General features: G+C 31.5%; 1 protein-coding gene across 1 annotated transcript in view; it reads left to right on the top strand.

The window, feature by feature from the left end:
* The first annotated feature begins 519 nt into the window (after window positions 1–519).
* The window catches only part of LOC139502436 (probable serine/threonine-protein kinase roco6), a 23,766-nt gene continuing 3,389 nt past the window's right edge, over window positions 520–20,896 (top strand). Inside the window, exons 1-11 of the mRNA XM_071291913.1 lie at window positions 520–609; window positions 9,239–9,408; window positions 9,785–9,883; window positions 11,905–12,006; window positions 12,558–12,656; window positions 13,313–13,411; window positions 14,230–14,292; window positions 15,931–15,946; window positions 16,855–17,112; window positions 18,844–18,978; window positions 20,142–20,606. Coding sequence (XP_071148014.1) covers window positions 13,400–13,411; window positions 14,230–14,292; window positions 15,931–15,946; window positions 16,855–17,112; window positions 18,844–18,978; window positions 20,142–20,606 — 949 coding nt within the window. The 5' untranslated portion in view covers window positions 520–609; window positions 9,239–9,408; window positions 9,785–9,883; ... (1 more) ...; window positions 12,558–12,656; window positions 13,313–13,399. The remainder of the gene's footprint in view (window positions 610–9,238; window positions 9,409–9,784; window positions 9,884–11,904; window positions 12,007–12,557; window positions 12,657–13,312; window positions 13,412–14,229; window positions 14,293–15,930; window positions 15,947–16,854; window positions 17,113–18,843; window positions 18,979–20,141; window positions 20,607–20,896) is intronic.

Here is a 20,896-nt window from a genome sequence, read left to right as displayed (position 1 = left end):
AGTAATACTAATTGAGTGATAGTATTTCTTAATTTGTTATATTATGGAAATCTGTTTTTTCCGAACATCTGTGGATTTTTTTTTTTTTACACACATTACTTCTTTGACTGTTGCAATATTTATATTTGAGAGTCACTGATGAGTCTTGTGTAGAAAAAAAAAACGCGTGTCAGGCGTATCACATTATAAGTACTGATAACTACTTAAAGTGGATTTGAAATATAACTATTATAGTTCTTGATTTTAGTCTGTTATGCTAATCCACCGTTGTCGACATACATGCAAATAAATGTTAATACATGTTAAAATGTTTAAATAGCAGAATACAAACGTATTGTTTTATCTTTTACTCAACACAGTAGGTATACACGATTTCCTATCTTTGTTTATAATTGTATATGGAAATAAATATTACTACATGAATAAAAGGTAATAAAAAACACTCTACCTATTCTTTAAAAATCCCTTTAACACTAAAAACTTAACTTATACAAAATTTTAAGTTCCGTGAAATATAATCACGCAGGCAACTTGACAGGTAAATGTCGCATTCGGTTGATAACTACTGTCATTGACTTTAAAGATGAAACCTTACAGAATGAAATTAAGGTAGGCACAATTTGCATATTGGAAACAGCATTAGTTAAACCTTTTACAACTGTTTTTAATAGTTCGGTTTTATGTTGTACTGTTACACCAATGTCCAAGGTTAGGGGGTGGTTTTAGATCCTGATAACATGTTTAACCCCGTCACATTATGTAGGTGCCTGTCGTAATTCAGTAGCCTGTAACTCAATGGTCATCGTTTGTTGATGTGTAACATATTTCTTATTCGTTATTTTTTTGTACATAAATTAGGTCGTCAGTTTTCACGTTTGAATTGTTTTACATTTGTCATTTCGAGGCCTTTTTTATAACTGATTTTGTGGTATGGGCTTTTTTCGTTGTGGAAGGTGGTACGATATCCTATATTTATTAATTCCTGTGTCATTTGGTCTCTTGTGGAGAGTAGTCATATTGGTAAATATACCACATCTTCTTTTCTATATTTACATTCAAAATTTTATATTTTATAAATTTTTGATTTATGTTAATTATCTTGGTTCATTTACTTTCCGCACTTTATTACGGTGAAGTTTGCACACTTAAGATGGAAACCACTTTGTTGACAACACCTTTGTTTAGGGGGAGGAGAGAGAGGGTAAGGCAACGTTTAATGGTTGTATGCTCTGAAAATATCAGTCTCTTTCTTATTATACTCGAGAGAGAGAGAGAGGTGAGTGTTAATGAAACCCTTGTTTCTTTTATTGGACACAGAGGAAAATAAAGTGTAAATGTATATTATAAAATTGAGAAAGGAAATGGTGAATATGTCAAAGCGACAACCACCCGACCATAGAGCAAACAACAGCCGAAGGCAACCAATGGGTCTTCAATGCAGCGAGAATTCCCGCACCCGTAGGTGTCCCTCAGTCGGCCCCTAAAATATGCATAATAGTACAGTGACAATGGACGCCATACTAAACTCCGAATTATACACAAGAAACCAAAATTTAAAATCATACAAGACTAACAAAGGCCAGAGGCTCCTGACTTGGGACAGGCGCAAAATTGCGGCGGGGTTAAACATGTTTATGAGATCTCAACCCTCCCCCTATACCTCTAGCCAATGTAGAAAAGTAAAAGAATAACAATACGCACATTAAAATTCAGTTCAAGAGAAGTCCGAGTCTGATGTCAAAAGATGTAACAAAAGAAAATAAATAAAATGACAATAATACATAAATAACAACAGACTACTAGCAGTTAACTGACATGCCAGCTCCAGACCTCAATTAAACTGATTGAAAGATTATGTCTTCATCATATGAATATCAGGTACAATCCCTCCCGTTAGGGGTTTAGTATCATACTATCATAAAATATATGAGAAGAACATAACCCGTGTCATGCCAACAACTGTTTTTTTAGAAATAAATGTGTTTAGTTCCGATGCAAAGACCCTATCAGTGAATCAATGTTAAAGCCAAAATATGCAATCTTTAATGACCTGACAACAGTATCGTAACTATATCCCCTTTTAATAAGTCTATTTAAAGGTTTTGTTAGTTTCTGAGGAGAATACTGACATTTTTGTGCTTTATAAAGAATATTTCCATAAAATTTTGGATGTGAAATACCTGAACGTATAAGATGTCTGCATGTTGAGTTATATTTACGAATTATTTCCTTATACCGGTGATAAAATTTAGTAAATGTTTTGACCAGTTTGTGATATCGAAAACCCTGGTGTAATAATTTTTCAGTAATACATAAATGTCTCTCGCTAAAATCTAATACATTGTTACATACACGAGCGAATCGTACAAGTTGAGATATATAAACACCATAAGATGGTGACAAGGGAACGTCACCATCTAAAAATGGATAATTAACAATAGGAAATGAAAAATCATCTCTTTTATCATAAAGTTTTGTATTAAGCTTCCCGTTTATGATATAGATATCAAGATCGAGGAAAGGGCAGTGGTCATTGTTATCATTAGCTTTATTTAAAGTAAGTTCTACAGGATAAATTTCTTTAGTATACATACTGAAGTCGTCATTATTTAGAGCCAATATATCATCCAAATATCTAAAAGTATTGTTAAATTTTTGTATCAAATGTTGTTTTGATGGGTCTTTGCTAATTTTAGTCATAAATTGTAACTCATAACAATACAAAAACAGGTCCGCAATAAGTGGTGCACAGTTAGTCCCCATTGGAATTCCAATAACTTGACGATATACGGAATCTCCAAAGCGAACAAAAATGTTATCAAGTAAAAATTCAAGTGCAAAAATAGTATCAAAGCATGTCCAATTGACATAGTTCTTTTGTTTATTGCTACTAAAAAATGATCTAAAAGAGTTTGAACATATGTACTCGCATTCCGACTTTTTAAATGCCCAGTTAATTAGGGATGTGAATTTTTTCTTAATAAGAATATGAGGCAAAGTGGTATATAGGGTAGAAAAATCAAAACTTTGAACAGATTCAAAATCACCAATATATGCATGCAATTTATCAAGTACTTCCAACGAGTTTTTGACACTCCAAAAGTAATTAATTCCACTATTTTCAAAGGCCTTATTTGAACAATTTATTATCAGGTTTTTTATTGTACCAAGTGTACTAGTAAGTAAAACAGACAATTTAGTAGTTGAACAATGGCTGGAAGATGAAATAAATCTATATTTGTAAGGTTTTTTGTGCAGCTTCGGAAGCCAGTACATAGTTGGGACTTTCATTGTGTTTGGTTCTGCTTGTAAAGAAGTAGCTAAAAGTTTATGTTTGTTACAGATGTCGTTTTCTGAAAATGAAGTCAGTTGGAATGTTGGTGAATTCGTGATTTCCTTTTGCAGAACCTCTATATAAAATTTACGTCAAACAATAATGATATTATTAGCAGCTTTATCAGCCGGGACAAAAACAAATTCCTTGGCTAGTTCTGTTAGTTTATTTTTGATACGCGAAATAGGGTTTTTATAGTTTTTGTTGAGGGTAAAATGTTCTTTAAAATGTTGTATTCGAATATCAACTATCTTCATTACTGAATTAAAAAAAGAGTCCAAAGATTTTTTGTCAGCTTTTTCCCGTTTTACCCATTTCAAACAGTAGGCGCGGAGTGAGTCGTTGATGATATTACGACACTCATTCCAGTTAATAGTTGACGGGGGACGATATTTAGGTCCTTTACTGAGGAATGATTTTAACTCTCGGTCGCGAACGATGTTAAGGTCTCCTGTTATAACATGGGAAATTGGTCCATAGGTGTATTCTGAATTACTGCAATTACACGAAATAGGTATGCATACATACATAACAGCTTCAACATTGTTAACGTGATTCGTGTCTATGGTAGTTTGATTTACGTATACATGTACATAATATTTTTTTACCAAGAAAGGTAGTTAAACAAATTAAGATAGCCCTTCATAGCTTTGATCCATCCAATATGCTTTTCCTTATTTAGCTTTTTTATGTACGCTCATAACTCTAGTTTATTTTTTTATCATTTAAAGCCAGAGGAGTAATTGTACAAAACATGTGAAGAGCAAAATAGACAAAACTACACAAATCATATATACCATAATCCGGTTATTTTGAAACAATTAACAATGCAAGAATATTTGATTGTTTGTTTCACACACGGGACAAACAGGAAATATTTATTCAAGTGTACAGATTTGTGCAACGATATGGATAAAAAAGTGTCATTGGTGTATTCCAATACATCTTCACAAGTCAAAAGTTAAAAAACGCACGCGTCTAAAGTGAAATTAATATGTTCCCAGTCAAAATTTTTACTGATGAACACATTTGATATACGATGAAATTCATTCAATTTCGTACGCTATTGATGTTTTTTTCTATCATTTAAATGGATTTACGAAACTTGGACATCGATACGCTCTTGAACCATAAAGACACAGATGCTAAAGATACAGATGATTTTCAGTTGTCCTTTTAATCATTTAAATTTACGTATGAATTATGTGATACAATACATGAAGACTAACACTTAGTCATGTTTGTATATTATTTTCATCTGATATAAAAGTTTAGTTGTATTATGTCTTGTCAAAATATTAATTCAAGTGTGATGTTATTAAAGACGTTACCAATGACCTTAACAGCCATTAGAAAGTCAATGAATGTCAAATAGAATATGATAATTGAAGAAATTAGTGTTTTGTTGATGATCACATCACCCAAAGCTGAGCTGAATTATTACATTACATACAATGATTACAATGATTGAAGGAAAATCCCAGTCAAAACACCAGCTAAATTACATATTGTTAATACAGTTAACAAAATTCATAATATTGACCAACTAGACCAAATCTATATGTCATTTCTGATTGTAATATAGGAAACTCTATTTCTGTTATATACCCCGATCGTTTTTGATATTCAAGTAATGTCATGCCTACTCTTCTTATCTGTTAGCATTGCTATGTACTACCTGCAAATAATGGTCGAATAAGGATTTATGATGCAATACAAAGAAACAAACCAAACAAAAACAGTAACACAGTCAGAATAATCTAACTTAATTCATTCAAATTTTCTATTTAGAACATATAGAAGTCAAATCCTGATTGCTTCAAGTTTGCAGTGCAATTTTGTTGAAAAGACAATTGACTTACCTTTTTGATTTTTGTTCTATTACTTCTAGCTTGATAAAACATATTTGCATGTCCTCAGTAAAGTGTACTGTAGAATGCAGTTGGAGTAAATAGGTTTATAGCATACCTCTCGATATCAATATTTAAAATAAATTGAGGACAGTTTTTTTTATCAATTTCATAGACCATAGTAACTTAAAATTCCAAGGAGAATACATTTCCAATAGAAAAATGTGTTATTGAGCATTTTTTACAATTAATGGGAATGTTTAAATGAACATATATATATACAGGGACAATGCTAGTATAAATTCATTGACGCCATTGAATATTGGAAGAGTTTAACATTAGCAACAGTATTTAATCAGATATATATTTACAACAGGTTGTGTCATACTTGACATGATGTCAGTCCAATTTCTATACTGTTTTCTCTCTGATCTTTTATCAAACAATTATATGTACAAGTTTATGATAATGGGCTTAGTCGCTAGAAGTGTGTTCAGTCTGCATAAGACTATGTTGTGATATAAGTTATTTCAGACCAAGCAGAGACTATGAGGTCCCATTATAGTTTTTATTTTTATTTTTTAAACCATGTAACCGAGTACAATTTTTGTTATGTGCCTTTATCATGTACGCTCAAACCTCAAAATGTAAAGCCAGCGGCGCATTCTTACCAAACATGTAGTATGCTTTATTGGTCCAAGTATACAGTTATCGTCCTTTGATTTTCGTTGTCCACGAATATAGTCCTTAGTGTGGACAGTGTGCCAATTTTTGTTATACCCCTTCCAAAATTATTTCTCCATGTTGTATGCCTCATATAGCAAGTTGGGTGGTGAAATGACACTGTAAAACAATTTGGGTCATAAATAATAATGTAAAGTAGTGATTAGGTCTAGCGGAAAAAGGTCAAAAATTAGCACTTCAGAAGCTGTCAAAAGATTTCAAGACCCCTTAACATAAAATTGTCCATATTTTGAATAAGAGCTGATGAAGTTTTCTATAATTTTGATATAATTTGTCCCAAAAGTAGTACAACACACTGTTAAAATATTATTGAGAAAGCGCAGGTGGATTTTTTTTTTAATTTTCATTTATTGTCTAAAAGAAATGCACTACGAAAAATCTGTGTACTCGGACCTACTTATACTTCAGGCAAAAGTTAAACACATTAAGATAGTCATTCTTAGATGTGATGCGTCCAACGCACTTTTCTTTATTTACCTATTTCATGTTCGCTAAAAACTCAATATTTGAAGCCAGGGGAGTAAATGTTCTAAACGTGTGAATAACGAAATAGAGACATATTGACCAAAATCATGTTAAATATAATCCGAATTTTGTACAAGATGTTAATTAAGTTTCGATGGCATTTTTATCTATTACATGTACAATACAAGAATATTTGATATTTTGAGTTCACACACGGCACAAACAGGAAACATTTAAACAAGTTTCGAATTTGTCAAACGATATAGATTGAAGATAATGATAAACAAATATGTGAAAAAAAATATCCTTTTGACAAACATTTCAACAGATTCAATGTCCTTTCTCAGTGTCATTTTTCTTTTGGAATGCAAGACAACAATAAGAAACCGATTGAAGTGTTACATTTACTTATTCATGATGGCAAGCCTGTAACGTTTTACATTCTCGATTGAAAATAATAAAAACTTGTGTGAATGGACACATGTATTGTTATTTTAACCTTATAAATATTAAAACGTCAAAAATGAAGAAGTTGAGAGTTGCGTTTCAATACTAAAACACCATTTGGAACGTCAAATATGTTACATAAAATATAGTATAATATAACAGAATAGGGTTGTATAGCTAATCATAGGGCCTTAAGCTGAACTGAATAAGTAAATTAAATTTAAAAACAATGATAACATGGATAACAATGAAATGAACCATGAAAAGAAGAAATGCAATTCAAACATGTTATCAAAATCAGCAATAAAACCAGATACCGACCAGATGGAGCAAACCCACCTGCCACTTTTTACTATTATTGAAATATATGGTCACAATTTTTTAACAAATACATGTTAAAGATAACACTATTTCTGTTATATAACCCGTTTATATAAGCATGCCAAACATTTGCACTCTCACAGATATGTCATGCATCCTCTTCTTATATGTCACTATTGTGAAACCAGAGTGAACAGTCAGGCAAAATATCATTTGCAGCGATCAGTTTAGAAGTCAAACTGTATTTACCCAAATGTGAAATGCATTTAATGTCTTCAACCGTTAATCGAGTATATTGTATTGTAAAACTGTTGTTGGAAGAAATAGAATTATACCATGAAGGGATAAGAATAGTTTAGATCCAATGGAGCTGGCAAAATAGTTTATCCTCGTCGTAGTAAAAACCACAGGAGTACAAAAATCTGACAAAAATCCCTAACCCAGGAATAACTGTATTAATAAATGGTTACAAAATGCAAGTTAAAAAGCTAAACATGCTAAGTAATTTTGTTTCATAAAAAAAAAACGACTTAAAGTTTTACTGAAAATTGAAAAAAAATCTTCAGATTGATGATAATAAATGGAGTGTTGTCAACGACGGTTAACCGGTTAAAAAAATGATCGTCATGGTAATTAATTGTTCAGATTAATTATCCGGTATATTGATTGCAATTGGTAATAAAAAACATAAACTTAATTAAAACTTAGACAACTTGTCTATCAGCTTAAGGGGATATCTTAAGTTGACATAATTAGTATACATGTTTTTAAACAGTAACTTTAAATCAGAAATCTGATTAAATTTTACGATTTACTTCATTACTTCATTCTTTTTATCTTATATTGCGTAGACCTACATCTGAATGTGCTACCTCCATCGTGCATTTCTTTGTCATATATTTGTACTGTAAACGAAATGACAACTGAAAAATTGTGATATGCAAGTCAACGTGAATATTATTAATGTATAATTGATGGTACGGGTAACAGAATGAGGCTAAATCATTTCAAATTGAAGCTTCCCACATCATTTTCTGAGACATCAAGTGAAAAATCCAAAACAATATCGGTTTCAGACAAACGCTGTTATAACAAACGGCCATAGTTAATACGGTTTTTTGGATTATTAAAAGTCAATCTTCGCGCAAAAATACTCACAACAAGCCTTATAATATCGAAGGACAAAATCCAATTCATCGTATTATAAACAAGTATTTTTGTAGTGTTCTATAGATAGAATCATATTCAAAACAGTGTAGCTGTGGCCATTGATTGACAACCTAAAATTATCCCATTGACTGGGGCAGATTATGTGAACGTTTGTCTGTAACAACCGCTGCTCACTATGTACTTGTTAAAGGCAGTCAAACTGTGGTTTCACAAAAGGTTCTCAACACCTAAATAAAGAAATTAGAAAAACTAATCAGGAATAACACGATGTTTTGATTTATATCAATAATATAAATTAAAACATAAAGTTATTCCTGATTAATTTTTCGAACTATTTTAATATTAAAGGCGTTAAGAACCTTTGGTGACCCCACAGTTTAAATTCTATAATAAGTAAGTAGTGAGCAGTTGTCGTTACAGACACACGTTCACCGAATCTGCCCCAGTCAATGGGATAATTTAAGGTTGTCAATCAATGGCCACAGCTACACTGTTTTGAATATGATTCTAAGCCCTTCAAATATCTATTTAAATTACGGGTTAACCTGTTAATCGATGTAACGATGATCCGAGTAACCGGTTAGTAAAAACTGTACGATTTGACAACACTACGTTAATATATTTTAAAGCATTCCTTCATTTTAAACATTTGATTGAAACAATTACAGGCGGACATTGACGTTTTTTTCGTCAAAGTATGGCACCAACAACATGTTGGTGCTATAATACACAGATACATAATGAAATTTCAGCGAAAAGGGGTATAAAGATGTGCAAGTTTCAACACGGAGGAAAATTGAATTCCTTTTACATGTTTTATATGTTATTGTTTTGGATTTCACTACTATTATAACTTTACTAAATATAAATGTAAGACTGTATTCTGTATTTTAAATACGTTTTACAGGATGTATGAAGAAAGATAAGATGGATAAGTTCCCTCCGCCTGTACCCCCCAGAAGAAACACAAAAAATCTTGACGAACTTGTTGGAGATTTAATCAATGAACATTTTTCTAAAAAGCAAGCATCGTTCTTCAACAATAAAGATGAAATCAATCGAAGACACTTCAAAACCGTAAGTGAATTATAATTATTTACACTTACTAAATATATGAAATCGCATGTGCAATCCCGATATATCACAATGTGAATAATATAGATCAAAGCAAGGCTTTCAACACGGAACCTCGCATCACACAGAATAGCAAGCTATGAAGGGTAAAAAATGACTGGTGTAAAACGATACGCATTAAAAACCATCTTCATAATCTATATATAAAAAAACAAGAAACTAGCAACTCAAAGTTCTATCATAGGAAAACAACCCATAGCTTTATAATTTGTCCTTAGATGACCTTCAATATTTACCAATGAATACAAAAAAGACATCTTAACCTTTTGTTAAATGTTTTTATACTTTAGCCGTATCACTTATTAAGATATATTTACAGGGAGAAACTCCTCTACATATTGCTATACGACACAAGAAAAAAGAATGCGTTGAGAAACTGATTTTGCTGGGAGTTATGGGAAACATCAAAGATCGAATAGTGAGTATTACAAATTATGATTTTAAAATTAGCTATGACGTAGTTATACTGTTTTCACCGTAATATTTGCTCGATGTTTGTGATAAAAGTACTTTTCCTTCAGTTGCTATTTTTCAGATGTCCTAATAGTACATGTGAAGTAACAATCAGCCACTGTGAATCAAAGAAAACATATGATGACCTATCTATAACATGTTTTGGAGCCAATTATATCTGTTCATTCATTGCTTGTAGTATTTTCTTGAATATACGTTCCGGTTTCAGTGTTACACAACCCATTTGTCTACTGCGTATACATGTAAATGAGTATAGTAAACCATTGCATTGAGGTGAATCATTTCGCCGTTTTGATTTCTAAAATCGAAATACAGATATGATGTACAGTTAATTTCGCGTCATATTTGTGGTATACCATCTTTTCCGCAGGGTTATTGGTTTCTGTTTGGTATTAGATAAAAATTCCAATCTATTTTGGTTTATTTGATGTCCCGTTTATTTGGCAATTGCAATGGTGTTCAGTAGTGTTAATAACATCCGTTGTTCGACCTACTAGTCAAATGCGTTTTCTTCAAATATAACTTTTTACCTTTTTGGTCATTTGGAAAACGTTGTTTGTTTTAAACAAATCTACCAAAAAATTGTTTTTAATGTTCACGTCCAAACGTTGTGGTTATTATCCAATGCAATTATAGGTATGGACTTTTTTTCAATTTATACATGTTTAAATTTGTATAATATAAAAAAAAATGGATCATGATGCCCAGTGTCTCATTAGGTTGAGTACAAAACAATAAACATCCTATTTAAATATGTTGTCCTTTTTTATGACAAAAAAGTACTTTTTTATAAGATTGTTAAGCACACACCGTTACATGACAGTGCAATATACCTTTACACGAAGACAAAATAAATCAAATACCAAATAGGGAAATTACCGATGCAGGTTTTCGTTTTCTAATGGGATGATATTCAAATTCACTGAGTATAAATGTATTATTGTTTTGTTGCTGATGACAATACATGTCGAAATTAGCTTAAAATATTCAAAGTTTACATATAGGAGAGAAAATAAAAATGCATGTGACAATATCATATGCATCATGTGCATGCACGATTACAACACACCATTTTCCACTGATCTACAACCAATACTTCTGCATAGTGATTTTACATCAGAGATGTAACATATACATACTTTATAGATTTGAAAAAAATAAAATTTAAACGGTTCTCATATTTGTCCAAATGCGCATTTATTTGAATCATAGTTATACCGTTTAACGAACTATTACTTCTACAAAATGTTAAGAAAAACAAGTTTCACATAGGAATACCGAGTGGTATAAATTCAACAAAGGAATATCATATATACTGACAAAATCAAATCTAAGCCTTTATCAAACAAGCTTTTTTTAAAAACCACTGTCATATTCAATACTTAATATTATAGATGTAGATGACAAGCTTATTTGCAAAACCTTTTAAGGTACTGAATGGTCTTCGACTTATATTTGTATTTTTCTTTTTAAACTTCTTGCATTAAAGCGTCGCTGATGAGTCTGTTGTAGACCACAACGAGCGAATTCAAACAAAGTGTTAATCCAGGTATCTATGGTGACAAGTGAAATATCTCCATTGATGCTCGATACCAAAATGAACAATGCATTGGTCAATATAACTGTCTGAGAAAGAATCAAATTTAAAGGATACCGACAGCCTGTGTATGGAATGTCATATATTTATGTATACTTAGAAATAGTACTACACTGTACATATAACTTAATTTCGTATGTTGCTATTAATACTGTAGTTTTTTTTCTATTATTTGTTTTGACAATAGTTGTTTTACTCATATTTGACTGCCAACCGCTTTTCATTAACGCTACTTTGTTTGTAAATATTCGAAACGCTATTACGACGCCTAAAATGTATTATTTACTTTTAAAAAGAAAGCCTCCATAAACTCCATGAAGCACATGCACTCTGTGATTGCATAAAATTTAATAATTTTATGTTTTTAGGGAAATAAACCAATACATACTGCTGCTATTTATGGATATACTGATGTTATCGAACTACTGTTAAAAGAGGAAACTGAATTTGTGCATGAGATCAATGATCGAGTAAGTCGTAATTACTATAACTTAGTTATGTAAACAAGTTGAAATGTTAACCTTTAATAATTCGATAATGCATATTTTAGACCCACAGTTTAATGGTGATGCTTTAGTTCCGGAGTACAATCTGATTTTGTGATTAACAGGGGTATTGAAAATTTCATAAGACAATTCAATATAAAATAACCCTGATTTCCTTTTTTAAATCAATAACCATCAGCACACAACGTACAACATGAGTAGTTTTCATCGTACTAAACTATGAAAGCCTGGCCTCGGTAGTCTCGTCCTATAATTGACAGGAGTTTACAAATGCATCCCCCGTTTTGTTCAAATCAAAGACTTGAACATTGATATTTGACACTATTCAATAAAATACAAAATTATCATGTGCTAATTGATAAATAGAAAGGGTGTTTTCCATTTGTATTTTTGTTCATAGATTGTTTCATCAATGATAACTGTTTGAATCATGTATTCAGATCTTATGCTATATAGCTGATTTACTTATGTTGAATGATAAAAATCAAAGACATGAATCCCTTCATATTTTACAGAAAGAAACACCTTTGCATCTGGCAGTTCGGTATGGCCATTCTCCATCTGTCGCATTGCTGATTGAAAATGGAGCTTCACTAGCAGCAGTTGACAATATTGTAAACCATTTTTCATTTTATCATTTTACGGTTATACGCTTATGTTTTTACACCGATGCATATGTTGGATGGTACTTTAATGACAATATTCATTTAAGAGGAAAACAATATTAAAACAATACTTGAAAAATATATCAGAGTGATTTCTGAGGGGGGAAGGAGACATAAATATGCTGAAACACGTTCACATTAAGTTAATTGTTTTATTGGTTTAAAAGATGTATTGATTAAATTCTTCACCCATTTTTATTTTCCATCTAGATTAAGAGATTTAATAGATAACACATATACTTTTAAGTCGATGAGTCTTATTTTTAAGTTTGTTAGTTGCTGTGGCGCCAATCAATTCGTTTCTGATGCATTATTATTGTTATCTATACAATGTGTGTATGAAAAAGGTAGATAAAACGGCAAATATTGAAAAAAAAACAGTAGGTTTTAAAGAGGCAACCAAATACTTCATCAAATATTGCATAACAAGAAAATGTTACTTCTACACAGAATACCTAACTTGAAAAAATAAGAATCCCACTAAGTTCTATGTGATAAGGATAAGCAATATAATTTATTCTGAGTATTTTGTATTAATTGAGAAATCTTAATCCATATATAATGACATTTAATTACTAACATATCATTGTTGTTCATCTATGTAGGGAGACGCACCAATACATACAGCAATATAGTACAAACAGAGAGAATGCTTAAAACTTCTTCTTGAAAATGGAAGTTCTGTTTTTGTTATGAATCGATCTGTAAGTACTTATTTGTTGGAATATCTTATCAGCTTGAAGTTATATACTCTATATGCATGCGCTGCTGTAATGTTACTAGACATAACTGGAAAGTTCATAATGGAGAAGCTGAAATTATTTTTGTTGACGACGAGATTTGTTTAGAACCGACTTGGTAAAGGAACATGTCAACAAGAAGAAAGCCGATTAGGTTTTTAACATGTTTAACAACACTTCCATTTATTCGTAATCAGAAGGATTGTTTACGTTAGATGTTTTCCCCTTTAAGGCCAGACACTTGTTTCTTCGTTAATAATTCTTTTAATGAAACAAAGCATAATATCTTCCTTTAATTTATCATGTAGTAAAAAAAGATTTTTTTCTGGACAATTGATTCTGAACAAGAAATACACCATTAATTAAGAAATGTAATAGGATTACCAATGAACTAGCGCTCAAAAAGAGATCAAATGACACAGCTTCGCAACTTTTGGTCAACGAGAAAATCCCATACTGCATAGTCAGCTATACAACACCTCAACATGACATGTGAAAAGAGAAATAAGAAGATGTGGTATGAGTGTCAATGAAGCAAGTCTCCATCCTAGTCATAATGTTAAAAAATAAAAGCAAGTTTAGGTCAAAGTACGGCCTTTAACGCATAACGACTTTTGTTGTATTTGTTTTTAGGACAAAAAATATAATTCAGGCAATATTGGGAATGATCTTTGACCGTTTTAGAAACAGCAACATCTTCTCAACCTATTTTCTATATCACCAATCGTGTGGCATTTTTCATTATTTCTTTTTCCAATGGATTTTCTTTATACATTTTACAGGATGATCCGGCTTTTAAAGCAGCTCAGGATTTACACGACGAATCACTAATAGCAATTTTGCAGGTAGAATTGTGTTACTTTACAACCCAAATAGATTTATTTTACTTTCACTTGAATCAGTCTAGGAGCAAACAGAAGGAATATATAGATATTTCATTTAAATTGCATTTTAAGACTACATGTATCAATGAATAATTGGATAACATTTATAAAGACAGCGACATATCATTTTTACAGTAGTGACAAGATAAATAACCTTTTACATGGTTTCTTGACAAAAATTTGTCATTTTAATTTCAAAAGAGATATAACTAGTATCTCCTTGCATGGAATCCCTTCACATAGCTAGTTGTATATTGACTGATACCTTCTCAATATACCAGAATTAAAATAGTGCATGTAAGATGCATAATCAGCAAAAGTCTTAGCTGTAACGCTTGACTAAAAAAGTAAAAAAAGACAATAAAATAATAAGACGTTAAAGAACATTAGAACCGAAAGAACTGAGTGGTTTTGTATTAGTAACGGCTGTATTGGGACCAATGGTTGTTAACCCGTATGTCTTTTGTTCTAATATATATCATGTGTCATAAGGAAGCAGAATTTAAATTAACTGAAACAATGTGCCTAGTATATAAATCATGCTAACAAAATTGACTGATATTAGACGTAGTTTTGGTCATTAATTTACAAATATGTTTTTATTAAATGGTGCCTTTTTCTTGTGTACTATTATTTGTCGGTTTGTCTTCTTCATTTTTAGCTATGGTGTTGTCAGTTTATTTTCGATTTATGAGTTTGACTGCTCCTCTGGGAACTTTCGTCCCTCTGTTGGTATACCATGATTACAATAGTGTACGTCGGATGCATCGCCAGCAAAAGTCAGTAAGGCTTGATCAAAAAAGAAAAAAAAATCAATAAAAAAAAACGTTGAAGGGTATTAGAACCTAAACATACTAATTTGCTTTGTCTATATGACTTTTTGTAAATCTTTAATACATATGAAGTGGCTCTGTACTTATACATCCCGTCATTGTGTTATTGTTCTATGCTATTTTTTGTATTCTTGACTTTCATTTTTGTTAATGTGCTTTGTTTTTATGCCCTTTTTGTGTTTCTTTGACGCATGACAGTTGTTATCCGTTCCATTCGTTTGAAATGTTTGAGCATTTAATTTTGCCATTTGCTTAGGGATTTTTCATTTGGAATTTTCCTCGAAGTTCAGTACTGTTGTGATTTAACTTTTTTCCATGATCACAAACAATTCTATATCAACTATTTCAGCTACATTATCGTACTAATGTCTCTTTTTATCATATGTATAGACGTGTTTCAACATCATTATCGTTAAGGCACATTTGTGTTTTACATATTATCTCAATTTGCTAAACTTGAATTGTTTCGGTAACTGATTGTGTTTTTTATTTCGAAATTAGACAATGATCATATCAGTATAAACTAATTTCTTTCATTCTCACTCACGTATAAAGTATTAATTGTCTTCATTGAACAGGGACAAGGAATTTAAAATTCTATCAAGTTTGGGTTGATGTATTAAACTAACACCTTGTCTCCCTTATTGCAAAATGAACTAGTACAATTTAATGAATCATGTAGAGCAAACCAGTTAAGAGAAAACCATGTTGTCTAAGAAATGAGACAACACATATATACAATGTATGTATTTAACTTTCGTTTCAGAAGTATCAATTTCAAGGTACGTTTATCTTTTATCTACTTCATGTTCTCAACAACAAAAACCTACACTTATGACAAATTGCCTTTAAAAAGAATAATGAAATATTAATTTCTATAACGACTTCATCAGCACAAATATCAGCTCGCCCTATAGGGCTCATTGGATATTCTTGCTGTCAGTATCGAAAACAAAAATTCCATTATTCTATATATTTATATGATTCTGCTACACCAAATAACCCTGGTTATCTGGTTATCTGATTATCTGCTGTTTTCTCTTATATTATGTATGTGAACATGTTACATGTAACAGTAAAAACCTTATTCAAACCTGAGGGTTTCATCTACAAACCATTTACATTGTATAAATAAATATGTACAGATTGCAAACAGTATAATATAGATGTGCTTTTTGCGTAAGGCAACTATGTTTATTCTTGTTTCAGATAGCATTGTCTGTTTGTTCTTTCTTTGATTGTTAGTATTGCGGTCAATAAATATCCTCTTAGATTCAAACATTTTAAGAAGGATATAAAAGGAAAATTCTATCTATCAAAGGAAAACAGCCTTCTTAATCGTTTGAATTGTTTTACATTGTCATTTCGGGGCCTTTTGTAGCCGACTATGCGGTATGGGTTTTGTTCATTGTTGAAGGCCGTACTGTGACCTGAAGTTGTTTATTTCTGTGTCATTTGGTCTCATGGGGAGAGTTGTCTCATTAGCAAAAATACCGCATCTTCTTTTGTATATTCGTGTCGTTTAGATTATACGCTTTAGAAAACTATAGTACCTAAATCTGAACATAGGCATATAATGCGTATTACTTTGACATATTTATATATAACAAAAATATAGCATATACAACTAGTTTGAGCATAAAAGGAGCTTACATAAATACCTACACATGATTTATTGGCACAACTTTAGGATTATTTGGAGAGATATCCAGGCTTGGCGTTGAATCACGACATGAATTCGAGAGTATGATAAGCAGTAGCTGGTACCGCTGTTATTGGAACAGATCTTATTTGGTAGGCCCTTATAATGTTGGTAAGACGACTTTGGCTAAAAGCCTGGTTAAAGATCCAATTCCAGAAGAACGTAGGTCTACAGATGGCATTTGGGTTTATCTTGGAAGAGCCGGGATGGATATAGACAACAGAAAATGGGTTTTTATTCCTCAAGGTATGTACTAATTTCTCCAACAAAATATAAGATTCTGTATCGCATTAAAAATATAGTACTGAATGTTTCTGTGTGTTCATATATGATTTTCTGAAACACATCTTAGATGCGTTTCAAAAAAACTATACACCAATGTGATATTTGTAACCATTTTGTATCCTGGCGGCGTTTCATTTTCACATATAAAAATAACATAAACAATTAAAAACCAATTGTTCAGAGAACAATTGAAAGTCTTTCCACATCAAAGAAATCTTTATAAGAAGATAGTTTCTTCATACTGATACAATAAATAATGGTTTAACTATATTTTTGAGTGATAAAAGGGAGATAATATGCTACTTCCGGTGAAATGAATGTCACTTCCGGTCTCATATGATAGCTTCTTTCACATTGATTCCCAAAATATATAGTTTCTATATACTTGTGTATGTAGAATGGGAGATAATTGGCTACTTCCGGTTTGTTGGAAGTCATTTTTAGACTTCAGTAATCAGTTAATGTATCTATATAACAAAATATATTGATTCTGAGTACTTTTATATGAAAAATTTGCAAAAAAGGCTACTTCCGGTTTTCTCAAAGTCACTTCCGGTAGTCATTTTTCAAGTTCATTTGTCACCTAACCTTTTGTACAAGGTCAAATGCCTTTATAATGAACTAAGTTGAAGTTATAATCAAATAATTTCATATCAAGACATATTAGAGGCACCAACTCCTATAAGATGCCATTAAATTGTATCAGACTTAATGTAGCATATCTTTTAACTATTAAGCAGACATTTTGCAATTGTTCTTTTATATGTATCTTTCAAAGTGTCAGAGAAAATGCAAAAACAAGCAAAAGTCACAATTGAAAACTTGACCTTGACCTTTGACCTTGACCTCATTTTCTAAGTTAGGACATTGGGGACTCAAATAAATAAAGGCAACAGTAGTATACCGCTGTTCAAAACTCATAAATCCATGGACAAAAAACAAAATCGGGATAACAAACTAAAACCGAGGGAAACGCATTAAATATAAGAGGAGAACAACGACATAACACTAAAATGTAACACATATAGACAAAATCCCACGAGAATAACAAATATAACATATATATAAAACATCAAAACCAAATACATGAATTTGGGATAGACAAGTACCGTGACACGGTAAAAACATTCCATGGTTATATGGTTAACTGTTTATGAGTTAAAAAAACATACCGACAAATTTATTTTGTAAAGGTAGATAACTCCTATAAAATTTCATCGAATCGCTTCGATCCAAATGAGCCAAAAATTCCTGAGGATGTAACGAACAATTTGTAAAAAGAATTTTATCGCTATCTTTTTTTGTTACGAAGGAGATGCACACAGATGATAACTCTTACAAAGAAAATGGTCCGGCTTAGCAGGGTGAAATTTAAAAGCGCATAAACTATACGATACTACATGAGAAATATCTAAGCGACATATTGAGAAACAAACATTTATCGCAAGAACAAAATTTGGCGGAAAAAAAAAATAATAATAATCAGAAGAAAAACAGTAAGTCTTTCCACAGAAAAGTGGAAAGACTTAATAAATGTTTGTCAATCAGATTATAAATCTGCAAAACAGTAAAGTAGATAGTATTTTGTTTTCATGTTTCGTGATTTTAATGTGTACCGCCATCACACCAATTTTTTGAAACTTTTGACTAATTCAGTTTTGTTTCTGTTCTTATCTCTTTACGTTTTTGAAGGAACATCATTAAACTCAGCAGTGCAAAGCATGCTTATAAGTTCTGGGATACAAGAAGAATCAAAAGAAAAAAATGTAAATAACGAAGATAGTGGCAAACAGTTTGAAGTTGGAAACATTGGTGTATTACGGCAAGGTAAAAAACACAACTATTTTCAGGTGATTTTTATAATACAAATAAGCAACAGTAGTAAACAGATGTTCAAAGGTCATTCATATATCGTATGAAAATGAAATGCTATTCCTTAAGGGTTTTCGGAGTCCACTGGATGGTGCGATGTTTCGTTATTTAGCATACACTGTCTGATGCTCATTGTTAAGTTTCAAATATACTGCGACAATGATTTAAACACATCCAAGCGAAACTGATATATGTTGGTCCTAGCTAGTCTATGTAGGTCTCTGTAATCCTGGTATCGAATGTTTGATAACCTATATTAAATGAAATGATAGGTGACATTTTCCCTTCAGTACTGGAGAGGATATCGGTAATAAAACCTTTGCGGATAAAAATAAAAATATTTCGTATGATTATTAAATTAAATAAGAAAACTAATCATCTGAACCATAATTACGAAAGTATTAGCAACTTTATCTCACAGTACACCTTTGAGCAATGTGCACATCTTGCACTTCATTGCAAGTCGACGAGTCCCAATTTGTAACGCAAGTACGGACTATTCATGTTAATATCTTGAAAACCTTTTATGCACATTACCAACTTATGAAAAAGAACCATAACTGAATTGTCGTCTCCTGACTAGGGAGAGGCAAATCTAGATATATTGGTAAAGTTTTCGTCTACGTCTTGGTCTTGTAAACTTTTCCTTGGGGTAATTTTTTTTTTTGAAAGCACGCTTCACATGCAACAGGCAAAGTTGATTACTATATGGGATTCACATTTATAGAAGAAAATATATTTTATTTCTATGCTAATTTGAGCACAAAATTAAACTTATTGTATATCCTGTTTCCCTTCCCTTTTTAAATGATGATATAAGACCGACTTCTATTTGTTGAATCTTTTGCATTAATTAGATAGGATAGATGAACTTTAGTTTAATAATGTCACTTAACACAGAATTAAGTAGTAGGAATTCCAAAAACATCATATATATCGGAACAAATAAGTCAAAAACATGCTTCATTTGTCAGTTTGGTCTTAGTATAGTAGTTTTACTAGTTGAGCGACTTTATTGTATTGAAATGGCAAAACTTTAAATACAATTAATAACTCCATTGTATGTTCCATGTGATATGCAATTCTATGCAAATAATCGTATTATCACTGGGTTTAAGGTAAAACACAAATTCAACATGATGATTTGCGGCAAAACTCAGAGCTAACAACGTACAAAGAAGTTGATACACGAGAGACGTCTTCTACTCCAATCCAGTCTACATCCAGAGCAAAGAATTACATAAATTTTCCTGTAATGTGTCAATCAGATGTTCCACCGCCTATTCCTCCTAGAAGTTCACGTGGGTCGTTGAATATAGGAACGTCTACAAAAATATCACCAACAAACGATGAAATTCTCGATCTTGTTCTTTCGGCAGTCAAGGATGGTGAATACAAGATGAAACTAGTACCAATAGATTTATGGGATTTTGGAGGCCAAAAAATATACTACATGACCCATCAACTGTTCATATCCAGCAGAGGCATTTTTATCATCATTTTCAATGGAAGCAAGGACATTCGTAAAGAATGTCCAGATCTGTCATATCTTCCGGGCCAGTATGGAACGAAAACTATAGCAGGTAATTTTAAATTGTTTTAAAATGCATTAAACAAATCAAAATATTTATATATTCCAAATCAATGATTACCAAAACAGGTGTAATGAGTGAATTATACATTAAAACATGCTTTGTGTTTAGAGATTTAAATAGTAAAAATTATAGAAAAAGTATTCCAGGTTATTATCAAGGTCCATGTTCATGCCGTCATACCTGCATAGTTTAAAATAACTACATGTATCAAATTTATTCATTATATCAGAATAAACAAATTGTGTAACGTTATTAACTCTTCCAACAACCATGTTTAA

Source organism: Mytilus edulis, chromosome 14 (genome assembly GCF_963676685.1).
Source record: "Mytilus edulis chromosome 14, xbMytEdul2.2, whole genome shotgun sequence".
Taxonomy (NCBI): Eukaryota; Metazoa; Mollusca; class Bivalvia; order Mytilida; family Mytilidae; genus Mytilus; species Mytilus edulis.
This window is presented reverse-complemented; position numbering and strand designations above follow the sequence as displayed.